This window comes from Equus przewalskii, chromosome 18 (assembly GCF_037783145.1).
Source record: "Equus przewalskii isolate Varuska chromosome 18, EquPr2, whole genome shotgun sequence".
NCBI lineage: Eukaryota > Metazoa > Chordata > Mammalia > Perissodactyla > Equidae > Equus > Equus przewalskii.
In genome coordinates this window covers 20,240,481-20,258,814 of record NC_091848.1, presented here as the reverse complement: position 1 = coordinate 20,258,814, position 18,334 = coordinate 20,240,481, and the positions used below count along the sequence as shown (strand labels likewise).

At 39.3% G+C, this 18,334-nt stretch overlaps 1 protein-coding gene across 5 annotated transcripts in view; it reads left to right on the top strand.

The window, feature by feature from the left end:
- The window catches only part of GNB4 (G protein subunit beta 4), a 66,500-nt gene that overhangs the window by 17,881 nt on the left and 30,285 nt on the right, over window positions 1-18,334 (top strand). For all 5 annotated transcript variants that reach the window (XR_011529348.1, XM_070583174.1, XM_070583175.1 and 2 more), the window contains one exon: window positions 14,256-14,354. Coding sequence is in view for 4 of the 5 variants with exons in the window: in XM_070583174.1 (XP_070439275.1) it covers window positions 14,298-14,354 (57 nt within the window). In the remaining variant the exon portion in view is untranslated. The remainder of the gene's footprint in view (window positions 1-14,255; window positions 14,355-18,334) is intronic.

Below are 18,334 nucleotides of genomic sequence, written 5' to 3'. Positions count from 1 at the left end.
CATGGTTTTCAGTACAGTCATATCTTTTTAGAACAAAGAACATACATTAAACACACCCAGGATACATAGGTATTCGGTTGCAAATTAGCAGTCAACATGATTGTGATGTCAGGAAACTGACTAATCTGGGTGTTACCAGTCGGGCATAGGAGGGGAAGTCTGCATTCTTATCTTAAGAGTGCATTCTTTTTTCTTCTTCTTCCCAAAGCCTGCCAGTACCTAGTTGTATATTCTCCTTGTAGGTCCTTCTAGTTGTGGCATGTGGGACGCCACCTCAGCATGGCTTGATGAGCGGTGCCATGTCCGCGCCCAGGATCTGAACTGTCAAAACCCTGGGCCGCCGAAGCAGGGTGCGTGAACTTAACCACTGGGCCGTAGGACCAGCTCCAAGAGTACCTTCTTTAATGGTTAAGCAGATGTACAGTGTATGTGTGATAGGCCACAAGTCACCCTTTTTAGTCCAAACCAAATCAGTTTTGAATCTGAATACTTACCCCATATACCTCAATCTGTGAAAATCTCTTGTAATTTCCCCTTTTGATCAATAATCTTTCGATAGAAAGCATTGCTGATCAAAATATTGTCCCTCGGTGCCAAGGTGGTTGCTTTCTGCCCTGGGTCCATCATGTCCTTCTGTGCTAGACTTTTATTTCCTTGATTTGCCCAGTTATCCACGCTGGGGGGGAAATAGTCAGATATAGTGGACAAGCATAGAGGTATATATTAACAGGGGAAGTGTTTCAAATGTTGCACATGTGCTTTTACATGACATCCTGTAGTTACATTGTTTATAACAGCTATAGAACAGGTAATCCAATACTTGAGATGATTAGCTTAAAAATGAATTCTTAGGCTTAGCCTTAATAGGAAAAGGGTATTTGTCCAGAGTTGAAGGATCGATCAACCTTCTCAAGTTGATGAGCAATCATTAACTTAGTTTGCATGCCATCTTACAACACTGAGAAAACAGTAAATTAGTTTGAACATTATGACTAATGCAAGAATTCCAAGGAGTGATAGAAATAGGAATTGCAATCCAGGTTGCAAATGGAAGCCAATACCGCAAGGGAACCAACTAAACAAATCAAGACCAGGTATAGGATCGCTTAAGGCATTCACCTGCTTTTTTCATGTGCTTTATTAGAGTTGATACATTGGAGGACTCACCAGGTATAAAAGCACAGCATTCAGTTTGAATAATATATGTATGTACCACCTTGGGATGCTGTAAGAATATCTAAGGCCATTCTATTTTGAAGGACAGCCTTTCTTATTAAAGACATTTCACTATCTAATAAGGCTATTCCTGATTGTTAGCTCAGTGTGAATCCTTCCCTGCATCCAAGGGAAACTCAGGGTGCAATATTTTAGTCATCTAGGCAGTAGCCAAGGCCAGAGATTTGTTCCACATAATCATTGAGTGCCATTAGGAGCCACCTGATAAATGCCTGGCCTTCATGACCAGTCTATTCCAAATCAGTCACTTTCTTTAAGTATGATAGCATTTTGAAACCTTGAATGGAACAATTATGAAATAGGTGTACAGTTTAAGCATAACAAAGGTTAACATGAGGAGATACAAGGTTGGGAATACAGGCCTGGTCCAGAATCTTGGGACAGCTGTCTGCAACAGACGCTGTCTTCTTCTCATCCTGGTTTGGAGATAGTTTTCTTGGTCAGTTGGGAATTGGATATCAGGAATAGGAACTGAAACCAACTCAAGTGGAGAGGCCTTTTTTAAACGAGAAGTGTGAATCTGTGAATCTATGCCTTTTGATTCTGTAGCACATGAATTGGTTAAAAGTACCTGGTATGGTCCTTTCCAACAGGGCTACAAAGAGTCTTTTATTTGATGCCTCTTCCAATAAATAAATTCTCCAGGTTACAGTCCATGATCCTTAAGTTCTGGGAGCTCTCTGTGAAAAGAATCAGCTAACAAGCTTTCATTTCTTTTAAGCATCTCAATGAGACCCTGACAGCAATGTAATAGCTCCCTTAAGTGAAGTTGGTTCATATATTTCCTCATCTAATTGCATAGGCCATCCTATTATTTCAAAAGGAGACAGCTGATGTTTACCAAAAGGGTGTAGATCTAAGATTAAGGAGCACTAGTGGAAGAGATTTTGGCCATGAGAGAGTAAATTCTTCTGAAAACTTTGCCAGTTGAGTTTTGATGGTGCCGTTAGTTCTTTCCACCAATGCAGTGGGAATGCTATGTTATTAGCCAAATGTTGCAAATAGATTTAATTGTTTGTCTGGTGCAATGAGTTCCCCAGTTACTGTGTAGGAACTTGGTAGGAATTCCTCAAACAGGAATTATCCTTTTCAATAATAATTTACCTAAAGCCATTGCTCTTCTGAAGGAAAGGCGTCAACCCAATGTGAAAACATACAGATCATTACAAGATATATTTATCCTTGAGATGGTGGGATTTGGACAGAGTTCAATTGCCATACCTCAAAGGGTTCCTACAGAGGGGGAAAGTGGCCTAGTCATTCATGAAATAGTCTCCCTAGATTATATTTTGGGCATATAGCACAATGAGTATAAGCTTTATGAGCCACTGTGGGAGAAAGTTTCCAAAAGTATCATTTTCCCCCTTTTGTTGCCACCTTTGTTTCTTTTCTTCCATGGCAATTTCTTGAGTCTATAGAGGGAAACCTTTTGCTGGGTTAGGAGAGTTAATAGAAAGTAGCAGGCATTCTTGAGGCTGGACAGCATATCCAGCTTGATAATGTCCTTGATTATCGTTTAAGTAAGACTCATCAGTAAACCAATTAGAATAGAATGCAGTCCTGGTCTTTTCCCCTTGTGATGTTGGAAGCAAGGTAGCAGGGTTAAAATAGTGAATAATATTTACCTACATAATATAACCTGAGGAGGGTTATCATCATTTGCTTGACAATGCTTCCCATGCAATTTTGCCTACCAAACAAGACTAATTAGTATCCTCCCTTTTAGGAAGAGAGAACAGATTTCTTTGAGAAGTCCCGGGGGCCTCCTGAAAATTCTCAAAGAAGAGGTCAAAATAAAGACTTCATTTAGGGTATGAATTTTGAGGAGCTTGTCAAAAATATCAAAAGGTTTTCAAACACTTGGTCAGACAAGATCAAGTGTCTGTTAATCTTGTCTCTCTAAAGCAATGCTTAGTTAGCCATTCAAACAAAGTGACAGCAAAACAGTCAAGGGCAAACAGAACATTAAAACAGTCAAAAAGACCTTAACAAAGAGACCTCAGTCTGTTTGAACATAGGAGATTGTTTTAACAGAAGAGATTTTCTGTCCTTTAGGTAGACTTACTCAAAGATAGAGAAAAACCTTTTATAACCTCTTTATCAAGAGCAGACTGAGAGTTTAAGAAAATTATCCCCTTTAAGAGAGAAAGCCAAATTCTAGTTCTTGTACCAGCTTACTTTTTACATTAAAAGTCATTTACTTAATTAGATTCCTTTCAATCTTAGCCAACTTGGCCATGTACAAAACTCCTCAGGGTTTTACTTCCATCAACCCTCTGTCACTTTCTTTTTTACATTCAGAATTTGTCCCGTGCTTGCTTTCTTCCCTTCTAGTACTTTAGGACAAATTTATTTTTCTTAACAAAACAAACAAAAATATTTCCATTCTTTTTACCTTCTTTACTGAAAGCATACATTTTACTTTCCTTGAATACAAAGATGTTTTCCTTATTAATTTTTAGTAGCTTTAATTACATATATAATTAGAATTTTAACCCTTACACACCTTAGTGAAAACAAAAAGCAAGCAATTATGAACTGTCTTTTACATTAGCATTCTGTGGCTTGGCAAGTTATAAATACCTTTTATAATTTGTAGAAACATGCTACTTCATAGTACAACCTTTCAATAAAGTCCAAGACATGTTTACCAATAGACTCAAAACACCTTTTAGTTTTTCTGTAATAAGAAGCCAAAAGTAGACAAACTTATATTTAGTAATTAATGTCTAATATTCTATCTTATTTAGGGACAATCTAGATATTTAATGAATTAAATTAACCTAGCAAAACTTCAAAGTTTCAAGTTGCCAAAGAGATTTGGAACTCAGTTTAAGCATATACACCATAACACATAATTATTGTTAGAAGTTCACCCAGCACTTTCATCTGTTTCTTATCTGTTTAGTTTGCTTGCTTCCAGTAATTATTTAGATTGCCTAAAAACTTCATGAGACATTAGAAAGAAATTAGCCATCATTTTAAGTTATTATTTTTGTTAACCAGTTTTGTAATAGAGATAACATCAGCTTATTTGACCAATAAACTTAGAATAAAAGCTGCATGTCTGCATCACATCCAATGCTGATAATTTTAAGGACATGTCTATTTTAATCAAACCAACAAACTTAGACAAGCTTTTATTTACCAAAGATTATTTCATGTCATGTTAACTTGGAAAGACATTTGGATTCATTGCGTTTAGAAAAATTTTTTGTAAGCACTTACTTTAAGTCAGTAGAATAGAGCTCTTTAGAAATTATACCATCCAGAGGTAAAAATATCACACACATGTAGCATACATGTAGACACACATACATATAGAGACTCCACAGTTATTTTAAAATTACTGCCATGAATCAGGTACAGTAATATGAGGCTCCCTAGCTATGAATCCAAATTTTGCTTCAAGCCTTTTTATTTATTTGTTTTTTTACTAATATTATGGAGAAGACACAGAAGCTAGATTTTGGGCGAGAGTGCTCTTGTGGCAGTTTTTCTGGCCTTTTTCCCCCTTTTCTTTTTCTTCAGTTTTAGGAGTTGGTGATAAGCTAGAAAACAGTTACCAGAGAGGCGAGGCTGTAATCCTTTTTGATATAAAGGAAGTGGATGGAATCTGAAGTGCTTTTCCAGTCTTACAAGGGTTTGTAAGTTGAGGACAGTTGTTCTCCCTGTCCAACTGCTTCACCCTAATTTGCTTTTTTCCCTTTGGGTGCTTAGGTTTATTTTAACATAGGGAAGAAAACCTGGAAAGAAGATGCCTATCACGCTCTGAGTGTCGGCTCCCAGTTTGGCCAAATTTCTGATGCTAACTTGCTAAATCCTTCCAAATACCTTGTCGGTTTCAGCCAGGCCAGACAGTAACTACCTGGAGGTATTGAACAGTTCCAGTAATCTTTAGGGTAGCAGTTTCCCAGAACGTCTCTCAGAGTCTCATTACCTTGGAGAGTAGATTAAGGGGGTGTCTGTAAAGTCATGGCCTAATATATTCCTTTCAGTACTATTAATAACTTAATTTTCTATTAGCTTTTTGCAACAAAACTTTCAGTAAGATTATTTTGGAATGTTGAAGTTTTTGCTTTTTAAGTGTGCTTTTTAAATGATCTTATCTAATTGGAACATTCCCTCTAATGGCCAATGTCATCCCCCTGAGGCTGGCAGCAGCTTGGTGGGACCCTTAGCTCTGAATGGAGTGCAACCCACATTCCTGTCTGACTATCTCTGACTGCAAAATAGGGTGTGACCGCATTATGTCTGACTATATTTCAGGATCTCTAACCTGGTGTTTATTAAGCCAAGCCCTCAGGACATGAAACAAGCTTAGTAAGATATTTTTTGCTGTTCTTTGTAAATATTTACAGCTTCCAGAACCTTTAGTTTGAGCAATTGTGCTGGAAGTTGGCAAGCACAATTCTTTAAAAATTTCTGTTACCTGGCTCTTAAAAAGGAGCCCCACAGTGGCCACTGTAATTTCAAATTATCCCGGGTTATCTTGCCAGCCAATTACAACTATCCTTATTTCGTTAAGCACTTGCAAGTCACAGCATGAAGCCAGCTGGAGTTTGGAGGTGAGGCTGCCCATTTTGGGACTGGCTGGCTTTTAGAATCTTGATTTCCCACTTTTCTTGTAATTTCGTTTTGCTATAAAGTCTGAACAATTCCTAAGGACAGCGTAGTGGGTCAGAAGTGTGCTGCTTGTGAGGGTTACTCCCTAAAGAGAGGTTGTAAACATTCTTGTATGCCTCACTGTCTCCCACTGGCAGCCTAAAACTGCCATGGGGGCTTGGAGCTTGGATGACAAACCCTCATGTGGGCTTCCCCAAACAAGCCTTTAATTAATTAATGTGAATGACAGTGGAGGCATTTGATCCTCCAACACTCCTGCTAAGGTTCTCAGTTACCTGAGAACACCTTTTGGCCGGGAGGAGCAATGTCCCTTTTCTTCGGAGCTGAACACATTCAGTCTCTCATTTCTCTATGAAGCAGTTTGTTCAGGCTTTATAAACACAGTTCTTTCCAATTTAAAGCCAAATTAAAAAGGTCAGCCTGGGGGCCAGCCCCATGGCCAAGTGGTTAAGTTCGCAGACTCCGCTTTGGCAGCCCAGGGTTTCACCAGTTTGAATCCTGGGCATGGACATGGCACCACTCATCAGGCCATGCTGAGGTGGCGGCCCACATGCCACAACTACAAGGACCCATAATTAAAAAATATGCTACTATGTACTGGGGGGATTTGGGGAGAAAAATCAGGGGGGAAAAAGAAGATTGGCAACAGTTGTTAGCTCAGGTGCCAATCTTTAAAAAAAAAAAAAAAGGAAAAAAGATCAGCCTGCCCAGTTCACCCCAAAGTTCCCTCTAGGCTCCCCTGACCTAGGAAGTTCCCCCTAGGTTTTTCTTTCCTAGGAGTGCACCCGCTAGGTTCCTCTTACCTAGGGTATGTACTGGTACCCCCTTAAGACACCTAGTCTTAAGGTTTGAAACAGCACATATACACTCTGGACTGTTGACTTAAAATAAGGAGGTCCGGGTTTCAGGAGAACTCACCATGGTCCCCTAAAGAATGCAGTTATCCTGGGGGGCTCACTGGGCCCCTCCTGGTACTGAATGCTGGTTCAATGTAGATTCCAGATGGTGTCCAGTGGGTTTCTCTAAAATCCTGCTGCAACTATGGCAAGAAATGTTGACGCAAAATAACCAATAACCATTGTATAGTTAAGACAAATAAGGTGAGTATACTTGAGCCCGCGTGAGGATTATGACCTGAGAAGGCCTTAGAAAGTGTTCTGGAGAAGCGTGGTGTTCACTACAGTCGTATATCTTTTTAGAACAAAGAACATACATTAAACACACCCAGGATACATTTTCATCAAAATTTCAATGAGGTATTCAGTTGCAAATTAGTAGGGCAACATGACGGTAATGTCAGGAAAGGGACCAGTAGAGGGTTACCAATAGGGTGTAGGAAGGGAGGTATGCATTCTTATCTTAAGAGAGTGCATTCTTTAATGGTTAAGCAGATGTACAATGTATGTTTGGTAGGCCATAAGTCAGCTTTTTAGCTGTTTTTTTTGTTCAAGACGAATCAGTTTTGAACCTGAATAGTTTCCCCTCAATATGTGAAAAGCTCTTGTCCTTACTAAATTATACCTCCTGTGACAATATCTTTCTCAAGAATTCAAAACTTTTATAGCCATGTTATATACCCACAGACCATGTCAATACACAGATTGGCCACTTCTTGAGATCCTCACCTTCAAAACATGATTTATTAGGATTTATCCTATTAGGTTTCACCTGGGGTTATCTTGTTGTCTCATTTTACCCTAGTCAGCCTCTAGACTTGTCTGGAAGTCGTTTGCAACCTATTCTATGCTAGATGCACTCTTTATTGGTATTTTCAGGAATCCAACAGTTGTCGGGCGAGAAGAAAAGATCAACAGAAAGTCTGTGTAATCAAAATATTCTCTCTCCATAGCGACGAAATTAAGAAGTTTTCTTTAAAGAGTGAAGAGTTAGTTCCTCTTTTTAGCAGCAGATATGAAATGCGGAAAAGGCAGCTTTGACATTTCTTTTCAGACATCCAAAGAAAGTCTGCTGTTTTCTGTGTAGGGGAGGAAAAATAATTTTCTCTCTACCCTTCCGAGTTCTCAGCTGAGACCCCGTGTAATTAAAGATGAACAAGAGAAAAACAAACAAGTTTATTAACACGTGTACCTCAGGTATAGATGGGAGATGGGCTCGGGGAAAAATTAGTAACTCCCTGAGGTAGCCCAAGCCACCTGCTTAAATATCATCTTCAGCTGAAGACAGAAGAAAGGTCTGTGTGGGGTGGGGGTGGGAGATGGTGAGGGGGGATCCAGTCAGGGACAGTTACTAGGAATAAGCAAGGGAAACAAGGGTAAGACTTGTCATGGAGATTTAAGTCGTGCTTGTTCACTGATAAGATGCTCTTGGGATTTAGAGTCAACCTTCTCTTCCTCATACTGAGAGGGAGACACCCTTACAAATGGAGATTTCCTCTATAAATGTAAATTTCCATTTCAAAGGGGTAACTTCTCTTCTCATTTTCAGAGTTTCTCCTGTGTCTGCTTTCTCAAAATAATCCTTATGCCAAAGAGGCGTTTTTTTTGAGGTGGTGTATTTTGCTACCTTTCATTTGGCTCGAGCATCACAAGTGTTCCGATTTTGTTGCTGAGCAGCATTTCTCAGACAGCCCCTTGCCTTATAACTGCCCCCTCCTTTTCCAGCAGGCCTGCTTTAACTTAGCTGAAGTCAGCTGGACATGAACGAGGCTTGACCATACAGAATTCCGTGTGAGGAAATGGGGTCGTGTGTAGGCAGCTCTCTTTGAAAGTTCTTAATGAAAGATAGAAAAAGACTAAGTGATGGTGAAATACGGAGTCAAGGAGTTTTGTCTTTTTTGTTTTTTAAAGGGCGAGACTTTGGCATGTTTAACCTCTGATGGAAAGGATCCAATTGAAAGTGTAAGGTTCCCCACAGGTTGTTGTTGGCTGGATGAGAGTGAGGAATTATAATTTCACAATAGACTAAGCAGTTAACACCTGAATACACTGACCCACCTCAGATTCACTAATAGCAGCATAAACAATTATTAAGTTCATACTGATGAACTATAATACAAAGTCCACAGTGTTACCTAGAAGTATCTTTGCCAAATGCATTGAATGTGAATATCATCTAACCTATAGCTGTAACTTCCTTCCAGTTTATAGGCAGTATAGAGGATAGAGAGACGAGTTAATACCATAATGAAGTAAACAGACTGTCTGATGTTCTATAGGACAAGTGGCTCAGTTTCTTCAGTAAATCAGTATCCTAGGGGAGGAAAAAAGCAGGAGGTGGATGCTTCTGGATGGAGAGACTTAAGAGAGATAACCAAATGCATTATGTAGTCTTTAATGGGATTCTGATTTGAACACATCAGATGTGTAAAAAGACATTGGTGGATTACTGGGGGACATTTGAAGGTGGACTGGGTATTAGCTACTAAATAATATTGTTAATTTTGGTAGGTTTGTTAATGGTATCATGGTTTAGTAGAAAAATATCCTAATATTTTTGGAAATGTATACTGAAGTATTTAGGAGTAAAATGTCTTCATGTCTGTAATCAACTTTAAAATACTTCAGCAAAAACAAAAAAAGATGAAGGAAATATAGCAACAGTATTAACAATTTGTAAACCTACATGGTGGGTATTATTATGACTGTCCATTATACTAATTTCTATACCTTTCTCTGTGTTTGAAATTTTTCTTAATAAAAAGACTAAAATGATGGAGGAAAAAAAGAGAGAGATTGAATATACTAGAAGAAAAGGGATAATCAGAAATGTAAGATTACTGAAAAGGTGGAGATAGATAGGATTTAAGTCTTAGGTAGAGGAATTGGCCCAAATGATAGAAAAGTTAGCTCTCTATTATAATAGAAGGGAAGGAGGATAAGATGATGAGTCAGTTATGTTTGTATAGTTCTGTATATCTAGTCCTGGAAAATTGAAAGAGTTCATGTCTGATGACTTGTACTTTCTCTGTGATACAGAAGGCAAGGTCATCTGCTGCGAGAGGGATTGTGAAAGGGTCAAAAGGTTGAAAAGAGTTCAAAGGAATTGAAATAGTTCATAGTAAGAATGGAAGTGATGACTAAAAAGCTGCATATAGGGTTGCCAGGTAGTTTTGAGGGCCTAGTCGAAATTGGTGGTATGAATTTCTAGTAGAACTAATGATAGCAAACCTTTTAATCTCAAATTCATGTGCCCATGTGCAGTAAGCCAATCATGGAGACATGTTAGGTGCTTGGAGATGGAGAAAGGTTTATTCAAATTGGCCAAAATGAGAAGACAGAGGATAGGTTCTCTCAAATCTGCCTTCACAAAAGAAGGAAGCAGGGGGTTTTATAGAGCTAATGGGCTTAGGGGGAGGAATTTTGGAGAAACAAAGGGGAAATTGTGTTTCTTTCATGCCAGGTAAGCCCTTGGGCCGTTAGACTTCTGGGCATCAACTGCAGCTGGAATTTGCTTGTCTGGTGATCTAACTTCTTTGAAGGCATTCTTTTACTTGTGCAAAACAAGCTCATAAATCCTTGTGACCCTTGAGTCACTCCTCAGGTTAAACAAGAAAACAACAAATTAACAAGACTAACTTCTTTTCATGTGTATCTCTGTTGGGAAAAGGTTGAAGGGTGAGCAGGTACTTACTGAATATTTACAGTAACCCTCAGGTACCGGCTTCACTAATACACCCTGTTGTTTGACTTTTTCCATCAATGTTTGGTTGCTTGAGTGCTGGCCGAAAGAAAGTAGGTAGTTGGCTTCATCCAAGGTTGTGATTTTTGTCCGTCACATGTGACAAAATAGAAGGGTAGGGAAACTAGGGTGCTGGCAAAATTGTTGTTGAAGTGCTGGACCTGGAATCTAATCTGTATAAGAAGGGAAGTACACCTTGCAACTTATTCAAGTTCTGGACATCTAATGCACAGAATAGTGATTATAGTCAACCACGCTGTATTATATACTTCAGAGTTGTGAAGAGACTGGATCTTAAATGCTCTCTCCACAAAAAAGAAATGGTAATTGTGTGATGTGTTTGAGGTGTTAGCTGACTCCTCCCTCAGTGGTAATCATATTGCAATGTATAAATATGTCAAATCAATACATTGTACAAACTTAACTTACATGATAACTTATACAATATTATCTCAATTAAAAAAAAGGAAGTGCCACAAACTCAGTATATTCCACACTGGACTCCTCATCTTATGAACCTTTTCCTTGTCAATGACTGTGAAGAGTCTAGGATTTTACCTACTTACAAGCCAATGAATTAGTCTGTTACCGTTTCATGGATGCTGGCAGAAAACATGAGACTCCTTGGTCAGAGACCAAGTACTTTATTACTTCCAGCACAGCCAGCAAGTAGCATGGCCTTATGTTAGTTTGTGTTGATTCCTCATGCTCCTCACTTCCCATGGGGGTGATTCAGGTGGGTCTGGATGGATGCTGCACATGCACTGAGTTTGTGTCACAGCCCAGAAACACTGAGCTTGGGGAACTTAGCATTTTTATAGTAAGTGGAAGCCATTCTGCTCTTTGTCTTGGAGGGGAGACATTGTCTTATCCCTCAAGGTTGCTTACTCCAAATACAGCCCTGAAAAATGGCTCAGGTAAAAGTGACTAGGGCCTTGTATTCTAGGCACACTCAACAAAAATGTGCAGGAACGCTCAGGGCCCATGGCTTCTCCCAACAGTTCGCCATCCACAGAGTGGTGGTAATGAGGGAACTGCTTTCTCTTTGCTTGCCATTTTTACTCATAGTACCTCCATCCTTTTGGGCAACCGGGCTGGAAAATCTCCTTCATTTGCTATAGATCATAGTCTCTCCTGAGGAACTCTTGCTAGAAAGCTCTTCTTTAGTGGGTCACTTGTATGTGGGTGGCTTTGGGGGTGGAAAGACAAAAGAGGGGAGGCAAGAGGTGGTTTTGAATGCCTTAAAATTTCTGAGGCCCTTTAGGGCACCTTGATGCTGCCTTTTAGTACATTAACAGCTCAATAGGAAAGTCTTAGACCAGTTCCTGCTTGCCTAGGATTTTTTAGAACCCTGAAAATGAAGAGGCATCAAAATCAATCAGAGTTTCTAGGATTTGGGGGCAAGGATATCTTGGGTATGGTCCAGCAAGGGCAAACATCCATGCCAGTCTTCCTCTACTTTGTATGTGGGATGCCTCCACAGCGTGGCTGATGAGTGGAGTAGATCCACACCCGGGATCTGAACCCGCAAACCCCAAGCTGCTGAAGCGGAGCATGCAGAATTTTAAGCACTCAGCCATGGGACTGGACCCTCAATGGATTTATTTTTTAACTTGACAAAATAAATTTTAAGTTAATCCTGAAAGAATAAACAGATATTTGTACTATAGTTGAAGTGAATGAAGGATAGATTCCAGAAACAAATTCTCTCTTCTGGGAATTTGGAGTTGAGATAGTCATCTTGAGCTCTAATCTTGACCTGAGGAGAAATAAACTGAGTCTTGTGCTTAGAGAAGCAGAGAACATTGTTCTGTAGAAAGAGGAAAAACAAAGATATGAAGAGAAGAACAGGACAGGTAGAGAAAGAATCCTACCAGTTTTCAGCCTCTGGTCTCTTCCTGAGGTGGTAATATTCCTGCCTTTTGGTTCTGTGATCCATCCTAAATCCTTAGAACAAATTTTCCTTTATTTCTTAAGCTATTTCAGGTTAGTTTATTTACTGGAGAAGAAAAGTATCTGAGGTGCTAGGTAGGAATATAGCAAAGAATAAAGCAAACAACATTCCTGCCTTAAGGAGCTTACATGCTACTAGGAGGAAACAGACAACAAATAAGCAAATACACGCTAGATAGTGTTGAGTCTGATAGGGACCTGACAGAGACACAGGGTAAGGGGGCCTAGGTGGGTGCATATGTGCTATCAGCAAAGGTGCCTCTGAGGAGGTACCTTTTGAGCAGAAGTAAGGGAACAAGCAATAAAAATATCAAGGGTAAGAGTGTTTCAGGAAGAGGAAAGAGCAAATGTAAAGACACGGGGCCGGGGGTGGGTAGGGGATCAGAATTGGCCACCCCAAAATGTGTCTCTTTGGCATGAGGATTATTTTGTACTGGTTACTTTTAAAAACTGCAGACTTGGGAGAAGCTCTGAAAAGTAGAAGTTACCCTTTGTAAGAGACATTCACATTCGTAAGGGAAATCTCCATCTATAAAGGTGTCTCCCTCTCTGTACCAGGAAGAAGGGGGGATGACCTTATCTCTAGAAAGTCTTATCAGTGTGGAAGGCAAGGACTTAAATCTGCATAATAACCTGACTCTTGTTTACTGTACTTTTCTGGTAATCTCCCATAACTGACTCTACCCACCCCCAACATCCTCCTTTGTCGTTAGCTGAAGATGATATTTAAGATGAGAACCTCTGCCATTTTGGCAAGTTGCTCAGGTTTCCTGAGTGTCTCCCATGTATACATGTTATAAAGCTTTGTTTGATTTTCTCCTGTTATTCTGTCTCATGTGAATTTAATTCGTAGCCCAGCGAGAAGGACCCAGAGGGTAGAGGATTTGTCTTCCTCCCCTACAACACTGAGGCTGGAGTCTACTTACTGTGTTCAAGGAACATTAAGAAAGCTTTTGAGTGGTTGGAGCAGAGAGAGTGAGAGAGAGTGATGGATGAGGAGGTCGCGGGGGTGGGTGGGGAGTGGGTTGTATAAGAGATTGTGTAGGGCCCTTTAGGTCAAGATAAAGAGTTCGGCTTTCCTCTGAGTGGGCTGGAAAACCATTGTAGGATTTAAAGCAGAAGAGCAACTTGTGTTTTAAAAGGATCACTAGCTCCTCTATTTAGAATAGACTGGAGAGTGGTCAAGGGCAGTAGAAAGGAGACTAGGTGAGAGATGACGGTGGCTTGGACCAAGGGAGTCAAAGTAGACATAATCAGAGTTGGTCAAATCCTGGATCTTTTTTTGAAGGAATAACTGACATGCTTTGCTGATGGATTGGATGTAGGGTGTGAAAGAAATGGAGAAGTTAAGGATGACTAGGTTTTTGGCTTAAACAATTGGAAGAATGGAATTGCCATTTACTGAGATGGGGAAGACCTGGGGCTGGGCTGGAGCTCAATTTTGAAGTATTGTTTGAGGTGCCTATTAGACATCTAAGTGGGGATGTCTATTGGTGCCCTCTGAACTGTTGTATTTCTCACCGGACCCCATTCTAGTACTAATTCTCTATAGTTTAGTCTTGAATACGACAACTCGAGATTTCTCTTCCATCCTCTGATCATATTCCTCCATAAAATCCTTCAGCAAATAATCTAGATCTATATTTACTAAGAAATTTTAAGTTCTAGTAATAATTGACTATTTCATTTGAGTTTCAGAAGGACCAGAAAGAAGTTGTATGTCAGTATTTTTAAAGTAGATTAATGATTAATATATAAATGGAGAACTGAATCTTTCTCTCTCTCTCTCTATTTTTTAATAGTTGCTTTCATTTGTTAACTTCTGCGATAAACAAATTTAAAAGATGAGTGAACTGGAACAGTTGAGGCAGGAAGCCGAACAACTGCGGAATCAGATCCAGGTGAGAGCAAACTTTTTCATTTTGAAATTTGAACACTTTTATGTAGTACTAGCAATGAACAAAATTTGTTCACTAGTTTGTCAGTCTACATATAGTAAATAATTTATAAGGTTAGAAATGGGTCAGTTTGTTTTTTATCATGCCTCTAAAGAACTCTCCAAAAATCATTGCTAATAAATACCTGTGTGGACTAATGACCTCTGTGTCCCTAAGAAGTTAATATATGTAATCCCTGCTAAAAGACAAACATAATTCTCTTCTTATTCACACGCCTGGATCGTAGTTTGATTTTTGGTGCAATATGATGAGGCAGATAGTATCACTTTGTGATATCCTAGAAAAATATTAATGTTGAAAACATTAGACCGTAGAAAAACATTAAAAATTATTAGTGGCATAATGACGACATCTGTCATCTTTTACTCTTGGAAATCAGCTCAAAACAGTAAAGAGCATAAGAAATAAGTACAAGCTCCGTCTTTAACAAAGGTGAAAGACACTTAGAACATCAAACCATTGTAGGGTGGGGAAGAGCTGTCAACTGGAGCGATGCAGCAGGGTGTGGGAAGGCTTGAGAGAGGGTTTCTGCAGCTTTAAGTCTCAAACAGAGTAGGTCACACTCCCTCAGGGACAACAGCAAGAATGCTTTCTTTGGAACAGTGAAAACGATGCTTCCTTGGATTGAAGAACATCCCAAGGAAGGCAGAGATGCAAATGAAAGGATATAGACATAGCATCTTTTAGGAAGCCTCTTGGTGAGCAGCTTGAAGGAAGGAGACTGAGTTTCGTGTGCCTGGCACTGCCTGCTTCATTTCGCAGGGAAAAGTAAGGACTAAAACAACTTATATAAATGAAGAACTTCAGCACGAAGCAGGGAGAATCCCTAATAACTTGGAACACTGCTCTGGCCCTCCCCAGTATGAACCTCTTGCAGTAGCTTTTTCGGAAGAACTCATCTAATTTAAAAGTGAAGAATGAGAAAAAAGGAACAAGCATAGGATCTACACAAGGATATTGCAAGAAAAGAGAGGAGAGGAGCAGGAAAAACGAGGTGAAGAAAATTCCCCAGAAAAATGTTGATTCTGGGCGGATTGAAATCATAACCAGTCTTATGGCCAGAAATTCAAGGAAGTTAATGATTTAGATGTGAATAAGAACTGTCAGTTGATACCTTAGGTGTCTGAACAAAGCTGTCAAAACAAAGGAAGGATTTATTTTGCCTGGGATCATCAGAGAAGGCTTCATAGCTAATCTCTGAGTTAGAGGTCACTGCCACCACCAGAATGGCTTCTCCACCATCTCTACTTTGTGTCACTTGTTCCAGATGCTGAGCAGGACTGACTGATTGGCCAAGCACGTGGTCACATGCCCATTTCATTTTTCTTTGTTTGTTTGATTTGTTCTGTATATCTGTGAGCTTGCTGTTTCTTTGTAGATTCCACACATAAGTGAGATCATATGGTATTTGGCTTTCTCTGTCTGACTTATTTCACTTAGCACAATGTCCTCAAGGTCCATCCATGTTTTTGCAAAATGGCAAGATTTCATTCTTACTTACAGCTGAATAATATTTCAATGTATATATATGTGTATACCACATTTTCTTTGTCCATTCATCTGTTAATGGGCACTTAGATTATTTCCATATCTTGACTATTGTAAATAATGCTCCATGAATATGAGGGTGCTGATGTCTTTTCAAGTTAGCATTTTTGTTTTTTTCACATAAATATCCAGAAGTGGAATTGCTAGATCACATAGTAGTTCTATTTTTAATTTTTTGAGGAAGCTCTGTAATGTTCTCCGTAGTGGCTGCACCAATTTCATTCCTCCCAACAGTGCACAAGGGTTCTCTTTCTCCATATCCTCCCAACACTTATCTCTCTTCTTTTTGATAACAGCCATTCTAACAGGGGTGAGGTGATATCTCAGTGTGGTTTTGATTTGCATTTCTCTGATGATTAGTGATGTTGAGCATCTTTTCGTGTACCTGTTGTCTATCTCTGTGTGTTTGGAAAAATGTCTATTCGGATCCTCTGCCCGTTTTTTAATTGAATTGTTTGTTTTTCTGCTTTTGAGTTGTATGAGTTCTTTATATATTTTTGACATTAACCCTTTATCAAATATGTGATTTGCAAATATTCTGTCCCATTCAGCAGGTTGCCTTCTCATTTTGTTGATGTTTTCCTTTGCTGTACAGAAGCTTTTTAGTTTGATGTAGTTCCCACTTATTTATTTTTGCTTTTCTTGTCTTTGCTTTTGGTGTCAAATCCAAAATACCATCACCAAGACCAATATCAAGGAGCTTACCACCTATATTTTCTTGCAGGAATTTTATGGTTTCAGGTCTTATATTCAAGTCCCTAATGCATTTTGAGTTAATTTTTGTGTATGGTGTTAAGATAGTGGTCCAGTTTCATTCTTTTGCTTGTGGCTGTCCAGTTTTCCCAACACTGTTAGTTGAAGATACTGTCCTTTCCCCATTGTGTATTCTTGGCTTCTTTGTTGTAGGTTAATTGACCATATGTGCATGGGTTTATTTCTTGGCTCTCTGTTCTGTTCCATTGATCTATGTGTCTGTTTTTATGCCAATGCCATACTGTTTTGAATACTATAGCTTTGTAATATAGTTTGAAATCAGAGAGCATGATGCCTCCAGCTTTCTTCTTCTCTCAAGGTTGCCTTGACTATTTAGGGTCTTTTGTGATTCCTTAGAAATTTTAGGATTTCTCTATTTCTGTGAAAAATGCCATTGGAATTTTGATAGCGATTGCATTGAATCTGTAGATTGCTTTGAGCACTATGGATATTTAGACAATAGTAAGTCTTCCAAACCATGAACATGGAATATCTTTCCATTTATTTGTGTCATCTTCAATTTCTTTCATCAATGTCATATAGTTTTCAGCATACAGGTCTTTCACCTACTTGGTTAAATTTTTTCCTAGGTGTTTTATTCTTTTTGATGGAATTGTAAATGGGATTGTTTTCTTAATTTCTCTTTCTCATAGTTCTTTATTAGTATATAGAAACACAACAGATTTCTATATGTTGATTTTGTATCCTGGAACTTTACTGAATTCATTTATTAGTTCTAACAGTGGAGTCTTTGGGGTTTTCTATATATATAATATCATGTCCTCTGCAAATAGTGATAGTTTTATTCCTTCCTTTCTAATTTAGATGCCTTTTATTTATTTATTTATTTTTTGAGGAAGATTAGCCCTGAGCTAACATCTGCTGCCAATCCTCCTCTTTTTGCTGAGGAAGACTGGCTCTGAGCTAACATCCGTGCCAATCTTCCTCTACTTTATATGTGGGACGCCTGCCACAGCATGGCTTGCCAAGCAGTGCCATGTCTGCACCCAGGATCCGAACCAGTGAACCCCAGGCTGCCAAAACGGAATGTGCAAACTTAAGCGCTGTGCCACCAGGCCGGCCCCTAGATGTCTTTTATTTATTTTTCTTGCCTAATTGCTCTGGCTAGGGCTTCCAATACTATGTTGAATCAAAATGGTGAGAGTGGGCATCCTTGTCTTGTTCTTGATCTTGGAGGAAAAGCTTTCAACTTTTCACCATTGAGTGTGATGTTAGCTGTGGGCTTGTAACGTGTGGCCTTTATTATGATGAGGTACGTTCCTCATATACCCACTTTGTTGAGAGTTTTTATCATAAATGGATGTTGAATTTTGTCAGATCCTTTTTCTGCATTTGTCAAGATGATCATATGATTTTTATCTTCATTTTTTTTAAAAAGATCGGCCCTGAGCTAACATCTGTCGCCAATCTGTTTTTTTCTTCTTCTTCTCCCCAAAGCCCCCCAGTACATAGTTGTATATTCTAGCTGTAGGTCCTTCTAGTTCTGCTTTGTGGGACGCCGCCTCAGCATGGCTAGAGGAGTGGTGCTAGGTCTGTGCCCAGGATCTGAACCAGCAAAACCCTGGGCAACAAAGCAGAGCACATGAACTTAATCACTCAGC